This window comes from Eutrema salsugineum, unplaced genomic scaffold (assembly GCF_000478725.1).
Source record: "Eutrema salsugineum unplaced genomic scaffold, Eutsalg1_0 scaffold_1, whole genome shotgun sequence".
Classification (NCBI taxonomy): domain Eukaryota; kingdom Viridiplantae; phylum Streptophyta; class Magnoliopsida; order Brassicales; family Brassicaceae; genus Eutrema; species Eutrema salsugineum.
In genome coordinates, this window is record NW_006256909.1 from 3,535,040 (window position 1) to 3,546,615 (window position 11,576).

At 39.2% G+C, this 11,576-nt stretch overlaps 4 protein-coding genes and 1 non-coding gene across 5 annotated transcripts; 4 read left to right on the forward strand and 1 right to left on the reverse strand.

Annotated features, from left to right (window-relative positions):
* Positions 1-250: 250 nt before the first annotated feature.
* On the reverse strand, positions 251-1,771 carry LOC18030215 (indole glucosinolate O-methyltransferase 1). The gene is made up of 4 exons (XM_006412504.1): positions 1,323-1,771; positions 772-1,082; positions 623-687; positions 251-550 (listed from the first exon to the last, which is right to left on the reverse strand). The coding sequence occupies exons 1-4, from the start codon at positions 1,769-1,771 to the stop codon at positions 251-253; spliced, it is 1,125 nt and encodes a 374-aa protein (XP_006412567.1).
* A 1,697-nt stretch (positions 1,772-3,468) lies between these two features.
* LOC18030216 (glutamate receptor 2.1) lies at positions 3,469-6,623 on the forward strand. The gene is made up of 5 exons (XM_006412505.2): positions 3,469-3,724; positions 3,873-5,176; positions 5,270-5,582; positions 5,696-6,102; positions 6,192-6,623. Exons 1-5 carry the CDS (start codon positions 3,469-3,471, stop codon positions 6,621-6,623), a joined length of 2,712 nt encoding a protein of 903 aa, XP_006412568.1.
* A 515-nt stretch (positions 6,624-7,138) lies between these two features.
* Positions 7,139-8,946, forward strand: LOC18030217 (40S ribosomal protein S6-1). The gene is made up of 6 exons (XM_006412506.2): positions 7,139-7,214; positions 7,597-7,661; positions 7,784-7,841; positions 7,931-8,039; positions 8,141-8,413; positions 8,510-8,946. Exons 1-6 carry the CDS (start codon positions 7,209-7,211, stop codon positions 8,749-8,751), a joined length of 753 nt encoding a protein of 250 aa, XP_006412569.1. The 5' UTR covers positions 7,139-7,208; the 3' UTR covers positions 8,752-8,946.
* A 222-nt stretch (positions 8,947-9,168) lies between these two features.
* On the forward strand, positions 9,169-9,253 carry TRNAM-CAU. The gene is given in 2 exon segments: positions 9,169-9,206; positions 9,218-9,253. It is a non-coding gene; the product is annotated as a tRNA-Met (tRNA).
* Positions 9,254-9,504: 251 nt separating this feature from the next.
* LOC18030218 (B3 domain-containing protein REM8) lies at positions 9,505-11,521 on the forward strand. Its single transcript, XM_024148833.1, has 6 exons — positions 9,505-9,582; positions 9,695-9,992; positions 10,596-10,675; positions 10,750-10,995; positions 11,083-11,404; positions 11,499-11,521. Exons 1-6 carry the CDS (start codon positions 9,505-9,507, stop codon positions 11,519-11,521), a joined length of 1,047 nt encoding a protein of 348 aa, XP_024004601.1.
* The last annotated feature ends 55 nt before the right edge of the window (positions 11,522-11,576 follow it).

Genomic DNA, 11,576 nt, shown 5'->3' on the forward strand with positions numbered 1-11,576 from the left:
GAGCATAAAGTACAATGTCCCAAATACAGCCTTAATGCGCAAAACACATTATCTTACATTGATCAGGATTATATTATAAAAATCTTGAATGAAAAAAAAAACAAAAACAAATACAACAATCTTGAATGAAAAACCAAACAACCAATACAAAAAATCTTTATTACGAAAAATATAAAAACCATTTAAGACTTCATCATTTCCACTCACAGAACCAAGACTTGCTAATTTTTTTTTTTGGTACACTTTGAATCTATTTGTGGAATTCGATAACAGAATATGTATAAGCAAGACAAATGATTTCACAGTCAAGAAAACCTGAAGCAGAGGCTAAAGCTTCAAACTGAGAAAAAGACCTCTCTTTACCACCGGAGCATTGTGTTAACATCAACATATCCATGCTGAAAACAATGCTAGAGAAAACGTCGTCATTCTTTGGTTCTATTGGTGTAACAATGTCAACTACTATTACTTTTCCCTTTTCCGGAAGACTCTTCCAACAGTTTTTTAGGATCTTTACACAATCTTCGTCCGTCCAGTCATGCAGAATCCACTGCAATTCAATTTTCCATCTCAAATAATTGGTTAATCATGGAATTATATATTAGTTAAGGTATACACTTACTTTCATGAAGATAGCATCTCCTATTGGAACTTCTATAAACATATCTCCTGACACATGCTCCACACCTTTAACAAAATAAAAACAATATCTTTAAGAGGGTCTTCGAAAAAGAAGCACTTGAAAATGCAACTTATTAACTAGTGTTGTACCTGGATAAAGAGGAGCACGAGCTAAAACCACGTCTAAGTCGAAATTGATACCCTTTATTTGTGGATACTTGGAAGTGACGAGATTTAGTACGGTGCCAGTTCCTCCTCCAATATCCACCAAAGTCTTTACATCTTCGAATCCTCGGTAAACTTCTAAAATTTTCTTCATGATCATAGTAGAAGATTCTGACATTGCCTGGTTAAACATACCAGCGAATTGTTCATCCAAACCGATATATTCGAAGAGTCCCATACCATGAGCAGAACTGAATGCATCTTTTTCTTCTTGTATCACATCCTTCAGATTAGTCCTATGCACCCAAAAAAAAAATACCAGTTGTTCAGTCAATATATGCGTATATCGCAATTTGCTTTAGTTAGAAGAGTATTAACCGGTTTAATATAATTGAGGATCAACCACTAATGAGGCTTATTTGCCAATAATGAAGTACGTACCAAGTCTTGAAAATAAATTGACTTATTAACCGGTTTAATATAATTGAGGATCAACCACTAATGAGGCTTATTTGCCAATAATGAAAAGTACGTACCAAGTCTTAAAAAATACTTGACTTTGGAGCAACATGAACAAGGACTTGAGAGAGCCTGAGTCATTACCACGGTTTAAGAAAAACGTGCAAACTGGTCCAGCGGCATATACCATTTGGGTCTTTCCGGTTCGATCGTTTTCTCCGGATTCAACTATACGACATTTCAAGATCGAGTGGCTGACGAGTAACCGTAACATCCGGTCTAGCAACACTGGCGCCTCTGGGCTGGTGGGCTTAGTAGGGAGACCAAAAGCTATTTCGGAAGACGAGAGCCACGCGTTATTACCGAAGGCAGCAATCGTGTCGAGAACGCCTAGCTCCAAGGCAGCTTTGAAAACCATGGGGAAAGCCAATGTGCTCATCGTGATTCTCAACGCTTGCAAGCTCGTCATTTCTTCGTCAACTTGTTCTTCTTCTTTGGTTAAGGGCTCTTGAAGATAGTTTGTCATTGTTGTTAATTTGTTGGTTGGAAAATTGAAGAATATTAGAGATATCAATGAAAAGAAAGGGTGGTTTCAACATTTAGACTTTGTGCCATTTTATAGGAGAAAATACCGACATGTGGTTTGATTACCAATGTCCCAAGATTTCCCATATTTTAACCTAATATTTAATTTACATGGGGATTAATGAAAGCATTATCTTTATCTACATTTGTAGACCTTTTGCCTAATTTCTGATTTTAAAAGAAATGTTTTTTTTTTTTCGATTAAAAGAGAAATTTCTAAATTTAAACATGTCAACAGTATAAAATATCGAAATGTAATTCATGACGAGCACTGTAGCTAATCAATCTCATTGTTGGGAAGAAGTCTCGTAACGACCGATGGGCACGCGCAACAGCTAACGATAACGATGGAGACAGGCAAAGAGAAGTAATTTATTTGTGCATATGTTTGTTGCTTAATAATTCAGAGCCTTCCCTTCATTTTTAAGTGGCCTACCGCACATTTGAAAATATGTGGCCTTCTATATAAAAGTACTTGAATTTGGTTACAATAATCGTTTGTGGATACTAGCTAGGTAACGTCTAAAAGTTTGTCAAAATTATGTTACAATTTATATATAAAGGGGATAATGAATTGTTTATATTAATTACCTGAAGTACATGTATAAGAAAAAGGAAATTGCATAAGAAAAGAGGTACTGGGTGGTGCATCTTAGGATCGATATTAAGAAAAGTCTGCAGAGGGATTCTGTGAAGTTCAAGGCTTCGAGATAGGAAAGTCATTTGTTATGAAACTCGGTTGGGAGAAAGATTCAAGTCTTGTGCTTAAGTTCTGTACCAAATTATTACCCAAAAAAATAAAAAAATCTGTATTGCATCAAACTCTATTTGAGACTGTTTGCAACTCGAGAGAGAGAAGCCTGTGGTGTCTGAACACATTTTCTCCCGCTCTATGTATGTATATATATGTACATACGAACAAAGTCGTTGCTTGATGTGCAAGTACTTGCCGTATCTGTCAAGTTAGCTTTAAAACTTGCAAGTATTAAGTATACCTCAGATTTGCAGGAGAGAGGATCGAGAAAAAACAAATTCAGCTTGTTGACAGCGTTTCACCTGTTGCGTCTGGTTAGATGTCTTCAGGTCGGAATCTTGTCGAGAGTTCCCGTCAACGTTTGAACTTACCGGGACAAAATATTCAGCAAATAAAATGTCATCAATTTGTGCGGGGAACAGAGAAAATCCATCTACTATATCGTTAAAAAAAGACATTTGAAATGTCAAAAAAAAATTGTTCTCCAGACGGTGTCTGAGATTTTCATGTCAGTTATGCATGCGATAAATGAAACAAAACTTCGTCTTTTTTTCTATTGGGAAGAATTGTTCTCCAGAGAGAGAGAATGTGAGAGCAAGAGTAAACTGAGATTAGCTGAGACAGAATTTATAATCTATATGGTTTTAAATGCATTGGACGAAGTCTCCCCCTTGGCAACAGTTGACATTAATCGTTTACTAAATCAGAATATTAGAAGACAAGTTCATTCCCTTGATTAAAAATATTATCCTGTTGGAGTGTGATACACTCAATAACGTAATTTACCATATCAGGACTTCTCCACTACCCAAATCTCCAAAGCATCTCACTCTGCAAGAAAATAGCATACCATATCGACCACCAAGAAGAAGAAGGAGAGAAAAATGAAAAGGGAAAACAGCCTTGTTCTCTTCTTTTTCATCGTCTTGATCTTGATGAAAGTCGGACAAGGACAGAATACGGCAACTGATGTTAAAGTGGGAATCGTGAACGATGTCGGATTGGCACACTCCAACACGACCTTGCTCTGTATCAACATGTCTCTCTCTGATTTCTACTCTTCTCATCCAAAAACCCGGACAAGGCTTGTAACCACCATTGTTGACTCCAAAAACGATGTTGTTACTGCAGCAGCAGCAGGTACACGCATGCACTGAGCTAATATATGTGTCATTAACCATCAGTTCATATGCACAGTTCTTGTATACATTTATGCTGTCTCTTCCAAGTTTTTTTTTTTTTTTTTTTTTGCATAACAGAACTTTCCTTGATATTGACTTTGTCACAGCTCTTGATCTGATAACAAACAAGGAAGTGAAAGCGATCCTAGGGCCATGGACTTCGATGCAGGCTCAATTCGTGATTGAGATGGGACAAAAATCTCAGGTGCCGATTCTTTCATATTCTGCAACAAGTCCCTTCCTAGCCTCCATACGTAGTAAATACTTCTTTCGGGCTACATATGATGATTCATCTCAAGTGCACGCCATTAAAGCAATCATCAAACTTTTTGGGTGGAGAGAGGTTGCACCTGTGTACGTTGACAACACCTTCGGAGAAGGTATAATGCCTCATCTTACCGATGCGCTGCAAGAGATTAACGTTCGTATACCATATAGGACAGTGATCTCTCCCAATGCCACGGATGATGAAATATCAGTGGAACTTCTCCGAATGATGACTCTACCCACTAGAGTATTTGTTGTCCACATTGTTAGATTCCTTGCCTCAAGATTTTTTGCCAAAGCTAAGGAAATCGGTTTGATGAAACAAGGTTATGTTTGGATCCTAACAAACGCGATAACCGATGTTCTGAGTATCATGAACGAGACAGAAACTGAAACAATGCGAGGGGTATTGGGTGTAAAGACTTATGTCCCAAGATCCGAAGAGCTTGAAACGTTTAGAACTCGGTGGAAGAAGAGATTCCCGATTTCCGACCTGAGCGTGTATGGATTGTGGGCTTATGATGCCACCACTGCACTGGCAATGGCCATCGAAGAAGCTGGGACATCAAATTTGACTTTTGTCAAGACAGATGCCATGAGGAACATGTCTGAACTTCAAAATCTAGGTGTATCTCAATATGGTCCAAAACTTCTCCAGACACTTTCTAGAGTTCGGTTCAAAGGACTTGCTGGTGATTTCCAATTAATCAATGGAGAACTGCAGCCTTCGGTGTTTGAGATTGTTAACGTGAATGAGCACGGAGAAAGCACCTTAGGATTCTGGACCAAAGAACATGGTCTTTTGAAGAACGTAGACCAAAAACAAGGTACCGCGACCACTTTCTCTTCTTGGCAAGATCGCCTCAGACCAATTCTATGGCCTGGAGATACCAACTCTGTACCCAAAGGATGGGAGATCCCAACAAATGGGAAAAGGCTGAAGATTGGAGTCCCAACTAATAGCGGATTCGATGAATTTGTTAAGGCTACAAGAGATCCTATCACCAATTCAACAATTTTCAGTGGATTCTGCATCGACTACTTCGAGGCTGTTATTAAAGCGATGCCCTATGATGTTTCCTATGACTTTATTCCGGTAGAAGATGTCGATTATGAGACTTTAGTCTACCAAGTGTATCTCGGGGTGAAACATACCAACCATTTCTTCTTTTTATGCCGAACCTTCACTAAGCTTTATTGTTCTAAACAATGTCCATGTTCTTTATGTTTGGAGCAGAAATATGATGCTGTGGTGGCAGATACAACAATATCGGCAAATAGGTCAAAGTATGTTGACTTCTCATTGCCATACACACCATCAGGTGTAGGTCTGGTCGTCCCTGTTAAAGACCATGTTAAAAGAAGCAGCACCATATTTCTGATGCCTTTGACATGGGTGCTTTGGCTAATCAGCCTTGTGTCCTTTTTCATTGTTGGCCTTGTCGTATGGGTTCTTGAACACAGGGTAAACCCAGATTTTGCTGGGCCTGGAGAGTATCAAATAAGCACCATTTTCTGGTTTGCTTTCTCCATTATGGTCTTTGCGCCGAGTATGCTCACTCTCTCCTTTACATTACAATACCAGAGCTAAGTTTTTTCATATACTTTAGTGCCGCACCTATTTCCTAACATCATCTTGCTTTACATCCCAATGCATCAACAGGAGAAAGAGTGCTTAGCTTCTGGGCAAGACTCGTGGTTATCATTTGGTACTTCTTAGTACTTGTGTTGACTCAGAGTTACACAGCTAGTTTGGCATCGCTTCTTACATCACAACAGCTTCATCCAACGATAACCAACATAAATAGCTTGCTGGCAAAAGGAGAACATGTGGGATATCAAAAGAGTACCTTCATTTTGGAAAGACTCAGAGAATCACGTTTCTCAGATGCTAATCTCAAAACCTATGGGTCTCTAGAAAACTGTGACAAGCTACTGAGCAAAGGACCAGCAAAGGGTGGAATTTCTGCTGTTTTCATGGAAGTGCCGTATGTGAGACTTTTTCTCGGACAACACTGTAATAAGTATAAAATGGTTCAAACACCATTCAAGGTTGATGGATTAGGCTTCGTAAGTCCTTAAACTTTTGCATCAAACTCTCTCTTCCGGTCATGATGCACCTGATGCTAAAGACCATAAGTTTTTCTTTTTTTTTGCAGGTCTTTCCCATTGGATCTCCTCTAGTGGCTGATGTTTCAAGGGCCATTCTAAAAGTGGAAGAGTCGAACAAGGCAATCCAACTCGAGAACTCATGGTTCAAGAAAACTGATGAAAGTTGCCCAGATCCACTCACCAACCCCAACCCAAATCCAGATGAATCCTTCCGCCAACTCGGCTTTGATAGTTTTTGGGTGTTGTTTCTTGCTGCCGCCACAGCTTGTGCTATAGCATTGGGGAAATTTGTGTTTCATTTCTTGAAGGAGAAGCCAGATCAAAGAAACCCACCACGACCATTGTGGGATAGATTCCTTGAGCCAGATCAAAATTCATACATAAACAAAGTGACGAAACGTGAATTCTCCTCAATCCCAAGCGTGCCAGAGAATAAACCTGAAGAAGCAAACTCATCAAACAATGGCAGTCAAAACTAGCACCTACTTCATTTTCCTTGCAATAATAATAACCATATGTTTGTTTAAAGGAATTGTCTGAACTTCCAAACAAGAAGACACATTTCCTTGGTTCCTGATGATCATTGTCTACTGTGATATATAAGGTTTTAAATTCTGCTCTCGTTATGACCTTACCTATAAAGTATAAACACCATAATAGCGAATCAGCAAAAATTATGCATTCAAAAGAAAAAGGCGCAAGGAAAGAGCTTGTTACAGAGGAAAATCTACCCTTAGCTCGATTCGTTTCCCGAGAACCACCAAGTCAAACATTCGGCGCAGTATAAACCCAGAATCTACACCGAAGAACCGAAATCGAAAAGCATTTCAATAACAAGAAAAACAATCCAGAGTCCATTTCGTCTAGCAACGGACGCTTATTTTGTCAAAGATAAACCACTTTTTTAGAAAAAAAAAAGACACTAAGTGGGCCAAACGGCCCATTAGAATCAAACCAAATAAACCTTATTTGTCGTATAAATTGCTAGCTTTGCAATTGTTGAAAACCCTAAGCGTCGATTGCCAAAGCCGTTTTTCTCTTGTGTTCATAGTCGACCTGAGAAGATGAAGGTACGCAACGGCGAGTAGATCATTTTTGCTCATTTCTTCAAATGATTTTTCTTCGGATTTTTATACAGTTCAGTGACATCTAGCATGATTTTCTATTGTTTTTTCTGTTTCCGTAGATTTATTATCGAAATTTTGAGTATAAAGCTCTTGTTAAACATAGGCTTTTGAATTCTAGAACGCTAGTGAAAATTTGGACAGCAGATTTTGCCGGGTTACAATAAGCTTTTGCATTTCTTCCAAATTCATTTTCCATCTGTGTGTTTAAATTCCCTCTTACAGCTATTTCACAGGCGAGTAGATCATTTTGCTCATGCTAGACGTCACTGATTGACATTTTCTATGATTAACATTTGCTCATTTTAATCATGTTCCCGTATTTCAGCTTAACGTCGCCAATCCGACGACTGGTTGCCAGAAGAAGCTTGAGATCGACGATGAACAGAAACTGTAAGACCGTGCCTTGTTCAGTGTTCTTCTATGTTCAAAACAGAACATGTCGGATTCTAGTTGAAGTATTATATGGGCTATGGATATAAATAGTTATTGAGCTTTGACATGTGTTGATGCAGCCGTGCGTTTTATGATAAGAGACTCTCCCAAGAAGTCAGCGGAGATGCTTTGGGCGAGGTTCACTTTCATCCCATCTTATTTAATCCCATGATTGTGTGAGATTTATACTTTCCAAGCAAAAGATGAAAATTTTGCTGTAATTGCAGGAGTTCAAGGGATACGTTTTCAAGATCATGGGTGGGTGCGATAAGCAAGGTTTCCCAATGAAGCAGGGAGTTCTAACTCCAGGCCGTGTTCGCCTTTTGCTTCACCGAGGTAAATTTATCAGCTTCTCTCTTTACACTTTTACATTTATATTTGTGTGTGTGTGTGTGTTTTGATGTGGATTTACATAATTTTGAGTTTTGCATGAGCAGGAACACCTTGCTTCAGGGGACACGGAAGGAGGACTGGAGAGAGGAGAAGAAAGTCTGTTCGTGGCTGCATTGTGAGCCATGATCTCTCTGTTCTTAACCTTGTCATTGTTAAGAAGGGTGAGAATGATCTTCCTGGGCTTACCGATACCGAGAAGCCAAGAATGAGAGGACCTAAGAGAGCGTCCAAGATCCGTAAACTGTTTAACCTCTCGAAGGAAGATGATGTGAGGAAGTACGTCAACACTTACCGCCGCAAATTCACAAACAAGAAAGGTGAGAGAAAATCGAAATAATCCCAAAAAACGAACTTGAGAATTAATATTTTGGTCTCTGAAACTTGTTTTCTTCTGTTTTGGGGTTTGTAAACAGGCAAGGAAGTGAGCAAAGCGCCTAAGATCCAGAGGCTTGTCACTCCATTGACTCTTCAGAGGAAGAGAGCTAGAATCGCTGACAAGAAGAAGAGGATTGCAAAGGCTAACTCTGATGCTGCTGAGTACCAGAAGCTTCTTGCCTCGAGGTTGAAGGAACAGCGTGACAGGAGGAGTGAGAGTTTGGCTAAGAAGAGGTCGAGACTCTCTTCTGCTGCTGCCAAGCCCACCGTTACTGCTTAATAAAGTTTGAGAATCATCTTTCTAGTTTTGTGTTCTTTTTGCGTCTCCGGAATTCAAAAGAGTTGGTTCTAGTTCATATTTCAGTTGTTGCATCCATGACATGGTTACACAACCACTTTCGACGTGTGTTTCTTAATTTATGCTCTTTTAGTTAAAAGGACCATTTTATATTCGATTTTTGTTCCTCTTTTTTAATTTGTGATCAAGGCATTACTCATATACATAGTTTGGCCATCTTTCAAGAGAAATTATGAATAATTATGAATGGCCATCTTTTAAAAGACCATTTTATATTCGGATCTGTAAATTTCACTTGTTTCGATTCAATGTATTACCTTTCACAGCGGATTGTCTTATGGTTATGTATATTGAGATGCGTTTATATTGAAATAACAAATTAGGAACCTAAACATCAAAGGGGTGGTGGCGCAGTTGGCTAGCGCGTAGGTCTCATAGCTACTGAGTGATCCTGAGGTCGAGAGTTCGAGCCTCTCTCACCCCAAAGTTTTTAATTAAATCTAAGGATTTCAAGAATGTCTAATCTAGTCATTTGTTTAAATTTTGTTAAGCATTATCTTTTATCAATTTTCAATAAATATTCATCTTAAGTTTTGAAAATTGTGAAAGAAATTTAAGTCTCTCACAATTCATTTATTGTGAAACAAGAGAAGAGAACTTTTGGGTACCTTTGTGAAATTGTAACTTTCATTGAATCGCCTAGAAAACTTTTGGGTTTGTTGAAGCAAATAGGAAATGGAGAATGCATCACTCTTCTCTCCGGCAAACCCACACTTCTTCCAGCCTCTTCTTACCGGTTCCCATAGCCACCTTGTAAGAAATCTCAGTATCTATTTCTTTGAACGTATAGATAGTCTTTATGGCTCTATTTTGTCTCCTGCAGAGTTTTCCTGATAGTCTTATGATTCTGTTTTGTCTCCTGCAGAGTATCCCTGTGAAGTTCTTCTCCAAGCACATAGAAGGAAAATACGAGGGCAAGACTGTAACATTGAGATCAGATGCGTCGGAGAAAACATGGAAAGTGAAGATGGAAGGCCAAAGACTCACTGAAGGTTGGAAAGAGTTCGTCAGGGCACATGATCTTCGAATCGGTGATTTTGTCGTTTTCAGACACGAAGGAGACATGTTGTTCCATGTCACAGCTTTAGGACCAAGTTGCTGTGAGATCCAATACGCACCGTCTGGTAGCCGCGACGAAGACAAAGAAGAGACTAGTGAAACAGGTATATAATTATTTCACCGTTCAATTTACACTTACGTTTTTACTGAAGACTCTTCCTATTCTTGAAACGTTTCATTTTCAGGTTCAGAAACATCTGACAAGGAAGTTGAGCCGAACTTGTCAGGAACATCTAATCACTCTTCATCAGATCTGACATGTTTTAGACAATTTGTTACAGCTTCAAACCTATCAAGAGATACAGTGGTTAGTAATTATATAGTTTAGTGGTTTCTTTGTTGTTATTGCATTCCATATATAAAGTCTATTTTGCATGCAGTCTAAGTATGTGTGAGTGTCTAGATAATATAATCCCCAATGATGCAGGGTGTGCCCTCAGCTTTCGCAAAGCGAAATGGTTTGAACAAAGGAAGTCAAGAGATAATTTTGATGAACGAAGAAGGAAGGTCATGGCCGTCACAACAAAAGACACTTGTGGATTATCGGATTGTTATAGTTCGAGGCTGGACAAGTTTTTGCACCGCAAACAAGTTAGAAGCTGGAGATTCTTGTACATTTAAACTTCTCCAAAACGCGAATACGCCTGTGTTTAGGCTCTGCAGCCGCACAAAGGCAGAGCGGAAGAAGGAGACTATGTCTGTGGAAGATAATATTGCTGAAAAAGCCTTAGAAAACCGGTTTGTGAAGTTAACTCCAACACCAAACAGCCTTGATCTCGGTAAACAGGTAATTTTTCGACGCTTCTACTACCTCAGGTTTCTACAACGCATTCAATTTCTCAAAAACTGAATCTTCTGCAGCATCTACCGGTAAGTTTCACGAGAGCGAACGGGCTCATCAAGCCGGAGAAGGTAATTCTGGTGGATAAAAACCGAGCTGAGTGGTCGATGAACCTTAAGGTTGAGAAAGGAAGTGGAACAATGTACATTATGAGTGGTAAACACTGGAAACGTTTCTGTGCCGTGAATGAAGTAGGCGCAGGGGAGTCTCTAACTTTGGAGTTGATCCGAGGAGGCGTAAGTCCTTTGCTTAAGTTCTGCTCCAAGGTTAGTAAGAACGTTAACTAACTTGCAGTCCAAGATTTAGGTTTTTGTAATTTGAAGAAATTACACAACAACTATTTGTGCTTTCAGATGGAGCAATCACCATTTGACGCACAGGCTCGGACACACAAGCGAGCTCGAGTTCAGAGATGGATCAGTCAGGAGACTAGACCGAAGCATGAGATAAGGGAGAAGGCAGCTGAAGAAGGAGAACCCTTTCGTCGCACTAGGGCATCTAACAATGCTAATCAAGGAAACTTAGAGAACACGCATCCTTGCTCTGTCTCAGACCTCGTGCCTAAGGTGAAACAGAGCGTTGCAGATACTTTAACTAGTATCAGACTGTTTCGTGAAGAGCTCGAGAAAATGGAACAGAAACTAGAAGACTCATTGCAGGAAATCGACAACTTAGGTATGATGTGTAGTTTGATATGTTTTTATATTTATCTTTAGTTCCAATATTAGCTCTACTCTATTTTCTAACAGTTCCATGTTGGCATACACAGAGAGGAGAATACAACGGCAATAAAACAGCATCCTCAAGTAATTCATCAAGTTTAAATGTGGAACGAAGATCATCCAGC

Excerpts from the sequence above, each read along its gene's own strand:
- LOC18030215 (XM_006412504.1), bottom strand. The coding sequence starts at position 1,771 with ATGACAAACTATCTTCAAGAGCCCTTAACCAAAGAAGAAGAACAAGTT. Across the intron at positions 1,083-1,322 it reads CAAGTATTTTTTAAGACTTG|GACTAATCTGAAGGATGTGA; the intron begins GTACGTACTTTT and ends TTGGGTGCATAG. Across the intron at positions 551-622 it reads GAGATGCTATCTTCATGAAA|TGGATTCTGCATGACTGGAC; the intron begins GTAAGTGTATAC and ends ATTGAATTGCAG.
- LOC18030216 (XM_006412505.2), top strand. The coding sequence starts at position 3,469 with ATGAAAAGGGAAAACAGCCTTGTTCTCTTCTTTTTCATCGTCTTGATC. Across the intron at positions 3,725-3,872 it reads TGTTACTGCAGCAGCAGCAG|CTCTTGATCTGATAACAAAC; the intron begins GTACACGCATGC and ends ACTTTGTCACAG. Across the intron at positions 5,583-5,695 it reads CATTATGGTCTTTGCGCCGA|GAGAAAGAGTGCTTAGCTTC; the intron begins GTATGCTCACTC and ends ATGCATCAACAG.
- LOC18030217 (XM_006412506.2), top strand. Across the intron at positions 7,842-7,930 it reads GCGGAGATGCTTTGGGCGAG|GAGTTCAAGGGATACGTTTT; the intron begins GTTCACTTTCAT and ends CTGTAATTGCAG. Across the intron at positions 8,414-8,509 it reads CAAATTCACAAACAAGAAAG|GCAAGGAAGTGAGCAAAGCG; the intron begins GTGAGAGAAAAT and ends GTTTGTAAACAG.
- LOC18030218 (XM_024148833.1), top strand. The coding sequence starts at position 9,505 with ATGGAGAATGCATCACTCTTCTCTCCGGCAAACCCACACTTCTTCCAG. Across the intron at positions 9,583-9,694 it reads CCGGTTCCCATAGCCACCTT|AGTATCCCTGTGAAGTTCTT; the intron begins GTAAGAAATCTC and ends TGTCTCCTGCAG. Across the intron at positions 10,676-10,749 it reads GCCTTGATCTCGGTAAACAG|CATCTACCGGTAAGTTTCAC; the intron begins GTAATTTTTCGA and ends AATCTTCTGCAG.